This window comes from Coffea arabica, chromosome 6e (assembly GCF_036785885.1).
Source record: "Coffea arabica cultivar ET-39 chromosome 6e, Coffea Arabica ET-39 HiFi, whole genome shotgun sequence".
NCBI lineage: Eukaryota > Viridiplantae > Streptophyta > Magnoliopsida > Gentianales > Rubiaceae > Coffea > Coffea arabica.
This window is the reverse complement of record NC_092321.1, coordinates 22,126,714-22,139,640: the sequence shown is the minus strand read 5'-3', so window position 1 is coordinate 22,139,640 and position 12,927 is coordinate 22,126,714. Positions and strand designations below refer to the sequence as shown.

Sequence of the window (12,927 nt, the reverse complement as noted above, 5' to 3'; positions counted from 1 at the left end):
AAGTTGTTTTACTCTTTTTATTTTTGTGTGGGGGATGGTTTAAGGCCATTATAAGTCAGCATACATAGCTAAGAACTCCAAGTCTAATATCATAGACATTTTCCTTTTCTTCAGAAGCAGTTTTTTTTTCTTTAATTCTTTTGCTGAAATGTGTATGCAATAATGGATGATCAAAGGGTTAATTTCTTTCTTCTTTTTTTTTTTGGTCCAATGAGAAACCCTAAACCTTATAAAGGGAAAGGTTTAAAAGAGAGAATTTGAGAGTCGAACTAGAGAACTCATGATCACCTGACTAATATCTTTACCACTTAAACTAAGTCCTAAACTTAAAAACTTAAAAATGGGTTAGTTTCGGTTCAAGAATATGAACCTGTTAATGCACCAAAAAAGAATATGAACCTGTTATTCTCTTTGTGTTTTGACAATTTCTATGCGTAGTTTTGGTTCACCCTCAATGCATTACAGAATAAAAAGATAAAAAATCAAGAGTCATAAAACTTTGATGCTTCAAAACGGCAGATGCAAAGAGCTTACAAGTTACATCACGCATCTTTTATTTTAGGGAGTCTGGATAGATGCTTTCGCATCATTCAACAATCTTGAAGAGCAGATAAAAAGTATGCAATAAATTACAGAAAGAGTCAAAAAAGTTAAGCCACTAAACCCTAAAGGACCAAGGGACAATCTGGCTAGCGTAAGCGTGTGAAGAAAAGGAATATATAAATAGATGAGATAAAATGAATAAGGACATTGGAATCTAAAATCGTGCAGGGTCCTAAATTCTAGAGTGATGGCTAGAATTAATTGGTCAATGGGATGCTCAATGGGACGCGTGTGGACTTCTTGGTGGATCCCGTGTTGGTGAGATAGTCTACCTTCAAAGTATGATACTTTCTCCGTCCATAAAATTTATCATTTTTTAAAAAACGTGCAATTTATGTATAGTAATATTAATAGAAAAGATGATTTTTACTTTCTTTTTATATTTTCAGTGGCGGATCATCTTTTATTTGATGTATTGATAATTAAGGGGAATAAGTGGCAAACCACATGAAGGGTGAAGATAAATTTCATTGAAAAATGTGAATTAATTTTTCTAAAATGATAATTAATTTGAAACAAGAAAAAGTGACAAACATGACAAATTTTATGAGACAGAGGGAGTAACTAATTCATAACTTTGTGGTGGTGTACGTAGGGGAATTTTTGCAATTGCATGAACCCTAATAAAATCACTTTGGGAAAAATGCCTATTCAATTCTCGAATTTTGCATTTTTTTAAAAAAATAATTTTTACCCTTCAACTATTAAATATATCATTTTACCTTCTGAGTGTTCAAAATTGTTAATATTCCACCTACCTCTAAATGATGTAGCTTTCGTGCTTTCTTTATTGGCTTTGACATCCCAAATGAACTAAGGACGTTAAGTGTACGCTTTAAAAAAAGTTCGACAGGCAAAACAGTTATACTAAACGATTGGAAGGTTAAAAATGTACACATATGATATTTTGAGGGCCAAATCAATTATTTGCCCAATCATGTTACATAAATTGGTAATCTCAGAAAGGCAATGGAAAATGCATTGTCTTGCCATTAAATTCTTCGAACAAAGTCATATGGTAGTTTGACGTTCTGTTGGGGTTTTTCTTCACAATCAAGAATTACATGAAAATGATCTTGATACTTGAAATAATCTATTTTTAGGTCATTTGATAAAGTTTCTTCATTAGTTTTTTTTTTTTTTTTGGTAGAGAAATCAAACTCATGACACAATCATCACTTGGGTTTTGCTTAACCTTTTTACCGTTTGCAATAGCCATATGAAATGAGGGTAGTTTTGAAACATTTTAGCTTTCGAGGAGCTTATCAAGAACTTGCACAAAATCTTTTGCAACAAAAATAGTGGGCTAAAGAGAGTAAATTTTTGTGATCAATATGCTATGGTAAGCAAGTAGTTGAATATAATAAATAAGGTTATAGTACTAAAAAAATTGTTCTTTTGTGACTGAAGGGTACTTTAATTATGAATTTTTCTAATGGTTGCCCTATACACACCTACATTCCATCCAACCTATATATACAAACACACACACACACATAAGTTGGGCTATTTTCTTATCTTATCTAGATGTACTTATTTGTATTTTTCAAAAGAGATTATTTCATATTGTATTTTGACGATTAATATCAAATCTCAAACTGAAGAAAAGTTTATCCATAAGTTAAGTAAAAATAGAATTAGCCACTAATGCTGAAATGTTTTATTTAATAATACTGGAAAAAGGCTATTTTGTCTGAAACAGGTTTGTTTGGATTGCTTCATATTTCCCCAATTTTATTTGCTTACATCATCTTTACAATTTCCAATACACCTTTTTATCTTCCCAATATCTTTTTATCTCACATACATCACATCATAAAAAGTGCTACAGTAAAAATATCTCAAATAATCCCAAATAACTTACAGTCCAAACAGACCGAAGCGGACCATGCTATCTTCTTACCTGCATTCAATCTATTTGAGCCTAATAGAGGTAATATCATTGATTTAGTCTAATTTTCTTGGACCACTTTACAGCCACTTATATATCGTAGAATAAGCTTATTGTTAGTGTAACATGATTGCTAAACTACATTATGGGAAGATGAGTGCTTGCAATTCAAATTGAAATGGACATGCTTCTCCTACTGGCCTCTCCATTATGAATCCAATACCACAGTGGGAACCAGTAGCCAACTATCAGAAATTGCTAAAGAGAGAGCTTTCAAAAAAAAAAAAAAAAAATTGGGGAGAGGAAAGGAAGAGGGGAACTTTTAGAAAGTCACCACTAAAGGTTGTTGTCCAAAATGGAGTGGGATTTGTGCCTTTAGCTTGAGGGTTGGCTGAAGGAAAGATGGTAGACATATTTTAAAAGAAAAATATTACACCTACCCCCTCCTCTTCTTTCTGTCCCCCAAAAAGGCCAATGAGGAAAGGAGTCAAGCAAGTGGATCTAAAAGCCAAAAAGATTTGCCACATACCGTAAGTGCAGAACTGCACATCAATAGTTTCAGCCTTCCCTTGATAAGGAAGACCGAATTTGGCTAACTTGCCAGGTATTCTGAAGATTTACTACACTCTCTACACCACAGGAATTGTTCTAAGATCTGCCTAAGTTACAACAAAAAGTAACTGCCTACAAAAGGCAAACTGCTATTATTAGCTTTAATTTGTGTTGATGTCTAGTAAGTTTTTATACATGAGAAACACCTAACAAAGTGCACTCATTCTGTGCAATTTATGTCTGGCCTATCCATGACAATGGGAAATGACTGGAGAGAGTCAAGGGGGTTCAATTAGTCCTCTACAATGAAGGGACATAGAGCAGATCATGTCCTACCCTTCTTTCAGTTCCAGAAAAAAGCCGATGTCTAAGCATCCATTTATATCGCTATTCTCGAAAATAACACACTCCAAGAAGCAGAGTGGCCTCAATGTAAGGATCAAGCAGTTAGATGCAATTCTCTGATGCACCTGCAAGTCAACGCCATATACAGGAAGTATTAGCGTTCTCCAAATTGACTTGCAAAGGAGGATAGACAAAACTGTCTTTGAAAGGCCAGTAGGTTTGGGACCTATCGACGACCCCAGTGCCTATTGAAGTTGCCAGGTCTCATGTTTGGATTCCTATGGCCAAGATTCTGCTTGGGGATATCATGCAACTCCATTACTTGTACCGTTCGCTGCCTCTTGGCTGTCAGAGAATCCATAATCCACCGTTAGACTAAACAGAAACTCTTCAAACAACTAATAGAATCATTGAATCATATACTTGGTGTATCCTTAACTTCAAGCACTTCCAATGGATTTCTCATTTCTGAAAATATTTAAGGTTCAAAGGGGAATGAATGAAAGAACTAACCATTCTCAGCTTCTTGGTAGCGCTCCTGAAGCTTCCTTTTCGAGGCCTCTAGTTTTAATCGAACAGCCGCATCATCTGAAGACCTCAATTTCTAGTTTAAAGAAAATGTAATATTGTTAAAAAAAATCAGCAATCCAAACCTATCTAAAGTTAAATGTGGTCAATTATGATACTCACATTTGGCTGAGAAGGCAACTCCCTCTTCTGACTCGTTCCCTTATCAGATTTCTGCTGAGGTTTCATCTGGTATTGATCAACGCTTGGTTTTGCAGGTCTGCCTGGCCCAGATTCATCAAATGAGGGCTTATTTGGTTTTGCCACAGCTGCTTGTTTCTTCATCACGGCTTCCTGTTTCTTTGTTACAGCTTCTTGTTTCTTCATCTGTTCACCTTTCCGGTCTTTCGGAGGGCTAATCAAGTTGCCACGAATTTGTTGTTTCTGCCTTGGAACATTGTGGTTCTCCAGCGACGGCTTTCTGCCATTGTCACGGTTCTTGTTGAATTCCCCACTGTTTTGAGGATCTGAAACAATGTCCCCAATCAAAATGATACATCACCATTAGTGGGGAATTCAAATAAAGAACCGAATAGCAAAACCAAACTAGAAATTAAGAATGGCACAAAGTCAACTCACTTCCATCATCATCCATGCCGTCAAAGAACTTCAGAGATAGCAATCCCGGAAAACACAATTTTACAAAATCCAGTCAGCACATAAGCAAAAAAGGAAAACAAACTACTCATATTATGGATGAATTTAGATAAACCCACCTGTGAGAGCTCCATTGAAATATTCTGAGATGCAAAGAGAAATCCTTCATCTAGTGGAGGAGAAGGAAGCCCCTCCTCTTCATTAACTAAATCAGACTTTTTCATAGACTCTGGAGTTCCTTCTGCCAAATCGCAAGGCAAAACAAGCTCAGATTTTAGTGAGAATTGAAGAATAAAATGGGAAACAAATTAAGCTGGAAAACATAAATCCAGACGTACCATTTGCAATAGCTGCTGTAGCATTCATCCACTCATCTACCATGGTCACCCAGCCACTGCAATTCACAATGACAGAAACAGAAAATACATAACTTTTCTTTAACAGCATGAGATATGAATGTAAAGGAAATGAAGTCACATTCTTGAACAGAATGGCATGCAAAGACAACGAGGCCTGCCTAACTTTATGAGAAGTGGGAGGCATCTCTGCTGTTCATATGGTTCTGATCACACAAAATAAATCCAGAATAGAGCAAAAAGGAAAGGCAATGCACAAAGTTTGGACGCATTTATAAACACACCTAGGAATCGACAAAAGTAATTAATACAATATCTAAGCATAATTTAGAGATCGACAAGTTAAGTCAAGCAGTTAATACGATGTGTGTCGAAACATGTCAATAATAACAGAATCCCGTTTTTACAGCAACGAATCTATACGTATAAAAGCACGAGAACAACATTTGCTAATTATTCTTTTCTATTTCTTGCAATGATTTGCACATCAAATGATATCATTCCAAAAAATGATCAATAGGCAGGAGTTTCATACTCGACAAGTGTCTTTGCAAGCTGCCTAATCTGCTTTGATCCATGTCTCCGCAGAGCATTAACAGACTTTCCAATCTCTGTTGCCTGAAGTAAAAATATCTCAATTAAGTACATCATATGTCAGCATAAGTGCTAGAAGATCAAAGAAGTCAGAACTAGTTCTGAGACATATGGCAAATAAAATCTAGTAAGGAGACAAGGTTGCTCAAACCTTTAAAACCTCTACAGACAAAGCCATGATTTGCAGCCTTCTCAGAGAATCAAATATTACTGAATCAGGCTGTGGCAAAAGAGCACCAACAGTCAAAACCAGCTCAATGAAATGATAAAGAAACTAACAACCTATCAAAATAACTAATCACATGGAGATCATTCGAGCTACATGAAGAAAAACATATATAGTCAAATCACACAAACCTAATCTGCACCTGAACTAGGAGAAGCAAATTTTCACTTGGAACAAACAGGAAGCAGTACCAAAAAGTGTTCCTGATCCTTTTGATGAAATGTAATATTCGTAGATTAACCAAACATGCTTACTGAAAATTTTAGCCACATTCCACCTCAAGAACACAAAAAAGAAAAAAAAAATTCTTTACACCAAATCTCAGCCGAAAAAAAAAAAAAAACAGTTCAAAATTTATACGGAATTCATCGACACAAATACCCATCAAACTAAAAAGAACTGAAGAATAGCACACAAAAATGTAAACTGATGCAAGAGAAAAAGTCAATGAAAAGGATAAGGTGGATTTAAACCTCATCTTCACTGTTTTCAAGAATCTCTTTGATCCTTGTGACCTCTCCAAAATTCTGAGACTCTTCCTCAATTTCATCACTCAATGCCTCAGCATCCCCATAACTGTAAGTGCTAACTTGATGATTCAGATTTCTTTCCAGCTCTTCGGCATCACCATCACCATGATTATCAATCTCATTACAATTCACTTTGCTTTCTTTAGTCCTAACCTCCTCAACGTCAGTCCTCCTGCCAAATTCACTGTTACACTTGTCTTCCTCCTCTTCTTCTTCCCCATCACAGCCATCATTTGGTACCGCTAATTCTAGCTTGTCACAGCCAAAACACTTGGTTACTTTGCATGTGAAAAGCAATTCAGCGATTCGATCTCTTCTCAACTTGAACTCTTTAGGAGAATCAATAGAAGCAATCATAATTGCTCTCTCAATTATACAAAAGATATCAGAATTTGCAGTCAAAAAATAGTCCCTCCATTTATCAAGAGGCCCTGAAGTCTTGGCCATGACTGAAGAATCAAGGCCTCAAAATCAAATTCCGATCACAACCCAGATATCAAAATCGAGTCTTTTTTAAGCTCCAGGTATCAAAATCCAATCTTTATCAGATTTTGATGAAGCCCAGAAATCAAAAGACTCAAATTCCAACAGAATTCTTATCAGAAAAAGGACTAAAACTTCTGATTATCCTTCAGTGTTGACTCAGAAGTTGAATAGACTGTTGATATCTGATGAAACAGATTATCAGTTACTTTTTCAGATGATCAGATATCAAGGAACAAAATGAATTTTCAATTATTAATTCTAGAAAAAACAAAATCCAAGTAAATCTATATTAGCTACCTATTCTGGGAATATATATATCTGAAAAATAGAAAGAAAATCTAAATCCTTAAAAAGGGCTTTGATCAGGTGTAGATGAAATTGGAATGAAGATTTTACTCAGAAATAATGAATGGAGAAATCCAGAAAAAAGTTTATGTCCTAATTGACGGAAAGAAATTCAGAGAAGAATATATGTTAAAAAGTTGGAGAGATTCTCTCTCTCTCTCTCTCTCTCTCTTTCTTTGGATTTTATGTTTCCTTTTTAATTTCCTTGATTTTAATTTTCATCTCCTTCAGCTTCTCTCTCCTGAATATAATACAGGAGATGCTGTTGAGAGGAAGGACAGAGAGAGAAAAATGTTGTTGGATTTTCTTTATTTTATTTGTCTTTCTGCATTCTGTAATTTATATTTTATTGTGGAAATTAAAGGGTGAAAACAAAGGGCAGGTGATCAGCACAAAGGGCGGGTTCAAAGAAGGTTCAAAGCGGTTTTACTTTTACATATAATATTTGCTTTCCTTAGGTCTACCACTACTTTATTATTGTAGAAACTAGCTAGTGGTCGTACCATTCAACGAGGGGAAGAGGTGTGTTTTTTTTTTTTTTTTTATCTCATTAAAACAAGATAAGAGACAAATAAAAAAAAGAAAGAGATGGTTTTGGTGGCTTTATAGTTTTGGTCATCCATGGTTTGGAAATGTCAACATTGTTGGGCCATCATTCCAATTCTTGGAAATTGACTTCATCATTTTCCCTCTTTTGCCCATTTGGAGCACTTTGGACATGATAAGAGCTGAGCTAGTACGTTTGGATTACTGTTTTGTTTTCTGGAGGTTTCATAGAAATACATATGACATAAAATGATGATTGAAAAATATCTTTATATAAAATATAAAATTTTTTCATCAGAAAACTATAATCCAAAAGAGTCATAAATGAGCGATTGATTTAATTAGGGTTGTATCTTGTGATTTTGGAAATGTATAGAGTTGGAAATTCTGTGTTTGATAAATAGGTTAACGATATTTAATGTAAGTTATTTTCGTTAGACGATCGCTCATTTTGATGATCGTAGAATAATTAAGTTTTCTTTTTTGCGCTAAAAATCTAGTTGATTTGTGATCAAGTGAACAATTAAACGCTTGTTGTTCAAAACAAGAATTGCGTGAGAAAGGAAGAAAGTATAACTAAAGCAACTTAATAACGCTATTGTGATTAACTAAACAATGTAGTCATGTCAATTTGTTGTATTATCGTATAATAACATCAAAATTAGGTTTCGTGGTGACTCAATTTTGGCTGCGATACATGCAAGTAATTGATGGACAAATTTGTATAATTCGAATTATAGAAAAATGAAAGATCAACCTATATTTTTTTTAAAAAAAATCAATCCATAGTCCTCTAAGAAAAGGAAAAAATATACTTTGAAAAAGGAATAGAAGTAGTAATTTTCAATTCAAATAGCTTTTTGGCTTTTTATTTGCATAAATAAGAAATAGCCCTCACATATATATATATATATATTTTTGCCCTTAAAATGTATAAAAGCCCATTTAATTCACAAATTATAAAAACATTTTCTTCTTATTTCCTTTTTTTCTTAATAAAGTAAAAGCAAACTGACCTTAATATTTTCTACTAATTTCATTAGTATTGCTTAAGATTTTTAAATACATAAAGTTGGTTTGAACTTATTATATATATCAAAAAGGTCATTTTAACTCCTTTTTTTTTTGTTTGGTTTATTTCTAAAGAAAGGTTGTTTGGATTTTGGACTTTTTTGAGGATTGGGTTTGTTGAGAGAGGCGGTAGAAGAAGACTTTGGAATGATACTACAGTGACGCGCGTTTCACGTGTTGATGTGCGACTCTGCGTTTGTTTTTGTACGCTTGTGACAGCGTGTGATTTTCTGAACCAGACGCTTTTCTCTTCTATTGGCCGCCGAACTCGTGTCCGTTCTTCAGCGATTTCTGAGTTTAATAGTAAAATACTCGGCGACTCGACTTCTGATTTACTGGTCACGCCTTGCTAAACTGACGTGACTGTGATGCAAAAAGTGCAATAAAAACGCTAGCCATCTATGTGGGACCCAATCACCTTGTAATGTGGTGCCCTGGATAGAGAGCCCCATAACTCTTCTCCTCGGTTTAATCTCCTTTTTGTTTTTCTTTGTACATTTTTTGGGGGAAAATTCATAATTTTAGAATTTTGGGTGGGCCAAGTAATAATATAATAGATGTCAAATGTGGGAAGAACTTAATTAAGATGATATGGGCACGTACATAAATTTGTTAAGAAGTTAATATGAGCATTAATGATGCAATTAATTTGGCAAATTTCTGATATATGTATCATTATTGGAGTGAGATTTGCTATAGATATAAAAGCCTGTGGTGTGAAAACTTTGCTTTTGAGTTTTGCTCATTAAGGCATGTCGTAATCTCTATGGTTGGTATCATTTCAATCCAACTAATGCTTGGTCCCAAAAAGTAAAATTCCAGCTAGTGCTTAAATCTAATTAAATTGTGAAATATTTCTAGCCATATGGGTCTGTCTACGGGCATCTCTTGAGTACTAGTTAAAATATATTTTATGTGTCATATATTTAGAAATATAAGATTAATTAGGAAAAGTAAATAAATACAAGGGAAAGTAGACAAGATTAAATACAGAAAATATATAGATACAAGAGATGGAAATAATTATTTATATATGTATATACATAATAAATTAGATGAATTTTAAATGCATTAGCAGGTGTCTCGCTAGAAAAACCACTTATCACATGAGATTTTAAATAACCACTTGAGTTTTGAACGAATAGGTGGCGGATATATTTAAAATTTTGGGATAAGTGAAATAGATAATGGTAGCTTTGAAAAAATTTTGTAATTTTTAAATCCCCAGCCCATGACTTGCTTTCGAATTTTGCTCATTAATGTTTCAGGTATGTCATAACTCATAATCGTCATGTTTGGTATGATTCGATCCAACTAATGCTTAATTCAAGAAAATAAAGTTCTAATTTTTTTATTAGTATTAATTTTCAGTGTATATACTATCGTCGTTGAAAGCATAATAATCAATTTAAATTTAAATTTAATATTCAACCACGATAGTGCATACATTATAAGTATATATAAAATCTCTATTAATTAATCTATAACATATTTGTGATTATATACAACAACAGTGCTAGAGCCTGTTTCGTTCGGGTTGCAATGCCTTTATTAAAAATATACTTTTAAAGGATAAAAGCACTTTTAAGGTGCATTTGCAACCATTCGGTGTTTCTTTTTTTAAGTAATAAGTTTTCAAGATTTTACGTGATATAACACATAACTTTTTTCTTTTCCTTTTTAGTGAAAAACAAGAGATTATTAGATTTTTATCAGTTACGTACAAGTTGCGATGCATTTACTAAAAATATATTTTTAAGAGGAAAAAAAAGGTATAAAAGCGCTTTTAAAGTGCTTTTACAACCATTCGGTGCTTCTATTTTTAGTAATATATTTAGTTTCCAGGATTTTGAGTAATATAATACATAACTTTTTCTTTTCCTTTTTAGTGAAAAACAAGATTATTAGACATTATCAGTTAGGTATGTTGAGTATCCGTCAAGAAGATGACGTTTGATTTAAATCTTATCTAATTTTGACAAGCCACTAAAAATAAAAAGAATGACCACATAACATTAGTGGTGTATACTAAAAACTGTTCCAATACTGCAGCTCCTAAAATAAATTTCATTTTCCAAAATTTTAATTGCAATAACGTTTTTTTTATAAAAATTTTTATTCTTGAAAATCTGAATTTACTTATCTTTGATTGTATAATACATTGAGAGTGTGTTGTCGTGCCCCAAATTTCAACAAAAGTAAAAATGGGGAGCAAGAATTGCAAATTATGCAAAAGCATTTTGCTTAATTTTATTTGTTCTCAATTTGAAAAACTGAAAGATTGTGATACATATCGAGAAAACAAGTAAATCATTTTTGTAAAATTTACTTCCGTTTTCTTTTCACAAAAAAAAAAAAGAAAACTTTTTACTTCTTTTATTCTTCAAGTAAAAGTGTTTCTTTACTTAAAATGAAGGTGCAGTCACATCAAACTATCAAAGAATAATTCCCAGACCTAAAAATATTTCTTCTTGCCATCTTTGTAAGATTTTGCACAACCACCATTTATGTGGATAAGTATAATGCCAACATCTTTGTCTCATCTTACTAGATTATTTGACCTTTGTCTTTGAAAAATTGAAACATGTGAGGAAAGCTCAATCGCAGCCAAAAAGTCTTATTGTAGACAATTGGTTTTATTTAAATCAGAGTAATTGCATGTGAAAAATTCTGTTTCCTCTATGGATTCCCTATCACTTTTACCAAACATTAAACAGGAATTAAAGCCAATTTGTTTTTGTGCAAAATTGTCGTGCATGCACTGAGTAGTCCATTGAAGAGGGTCCCATAATAGAGATTATTTGTCAATTTTTTTTTCCTTGCATATCATCACATTTTTTAAACCATCGTTTAATCTCACAAACATCATATTAAAAAAATACTGCAGCATTTTTTCACATAATTATCCCAAATTTTCCTGTTGCATGTACAACTATAGAGGAAATTTTTCCTAAACAGAATATAGAATTTTCTTATATTTTGAAGTTTTAGTTGGTGTAGGAGCTTCTGAAATTGGGCATGGACAAATGGATAAGTTTATTAAATTTCCATTCTTTTGACTATAATATTACTTTTTCTACTAGCATGTTAAATGCTTTATTTGGATGTAATATTTGTTTTGTGAATGAGTTACGTAATCAATTACTTCATGGGCATCGGCTAAAAACTTGTCTAAAACGATGAGTCAAACTCAGAGGTCTAAAACGAAAACTTTTATCCTTTGACTAAGGCATTTTAAGTCAAAAAGTAACCGTTCATTAATCAGCCAGCGTAGGTAGTTACCGTTTTACCTCCCAAAGACCAACAGAAGAGCTTCACTTTTCTTGGTCAAAGTTTGTGGAATCCTTTGTTTTCTGAATAGTTCAACGAAGCATTAAAAAGCATGAATTGATTTCATGGTCAACAGTTGTGTTAAAATTGAGACCAGCCTCCCCAGTAAATGCACTCCTAAAAGTTGAAGTTTTTATCCGGAGATTGTGTCTTATTGAAGAAACCCATTTGGATTTCTTTTTTCCTAAGTTTTTACAGAAAAAATACTGTAATAGTTTAATATATGTAAAATAAAAAAATAACAGTCACTCCTAAAAGGCTTTTTGCCCTTTTTTTTTTTAGTTGAACAAGGTATTGCTTTGAGTTTCTCATATTCTTTTTTTTTTATTAAATGTAAATCTCTCAGTGTACGTCTATATGATGATTGCATTTGATTTTGATTAATTCAGAATCGAGCACTGAGAATTGCCTCTCCTAATATTGTTTCTTCCATCCACAGTAGAGCTAAACAATGAAGTAGTTTTGAGTTTCTCATATTTAGTACAACTAAACAATGCACGCGAAAATTGTGAGATTCTTCTAGGTCATAAAATTTAACGTGGAGAAAAAAAATAAGAAAATAAGGGGTCATACCATTTATTTGCTTATCTATTTACAATTTAGTCGCTTAATCATTATTATTCTATCAATATTTCTTTTTTCTTAATTAATTTTTAAAGCAACTCTTTGATGGCCAGTCGATAATGCACAGAAAACAGTTCTTCTGTTGGCTGCCCCTACCCCATTGCCCTATCTTGGACGGACTCGGGGCAGGGACGGTTGCAGGTGCAACCGTCCCTGACAAATTTCCTCTTCATCAACAGCGCGTAACTTCTTTTGTTCACCGTGTAACTTTTTTTCCACAGGTTGTATTTTCACAACAGATAGTGGTGGGCCCCACACTTGGCG

The 12,927-nt window shown here is 33.3% G+C and overlaps 1 protein-coding gene across 2 annotated transcripts; it reads right to left on the bottom strand.

Annotated features, from left to right (window-relative positions):
• Positions 1–3,171: 3,171 nt before the first annotated feature.
• LOC113696075 (probable mediator of RNA polymerase II transcription subunit 26b) lies at positions 3,172–7,423 on the bottom strand. 2 transcript variants are annotated; one of them, XM_027215407.2, is made up of 10 exons: positions 6,205–7,422; positions 5,657–5,725; positions 5,447–5,529; positions 4,894–4,949; positions 4,675–4,796; positions 4,538–4,565; positions 4,082–4,425; positions 3,905–3,995; positions 3,618–3,736; positions 3,172–3,516 (listed from the first exon to the last, which is right to left on the bottom strand). In XM_027215407.2, the coding sequence occupies exons 1-9, from the start codon at positions 6,706–6,708 to the stop codon at positions 3,618–3,620; spliced, it is 1,416 nt and encodes a 471-aa protein (XP_027071208.2). In that variant the 5' UTR covers positions 6,709–7,422; the 3' UTR covers positions 3,172–3,516. The 2 variants fall into 2 exon arrangements, with proteins under 2 accessions (XP_027071208.2, XP_071911729.1); XM_072055628.1 differs by lacking the exon at positions 5,657–5,725 and having other exon boundaries at positions 3,172–3,736; positions 6,205–7,423.
• Positions 7,424–12,927: the final 5,504 nt, after the last annotated feature.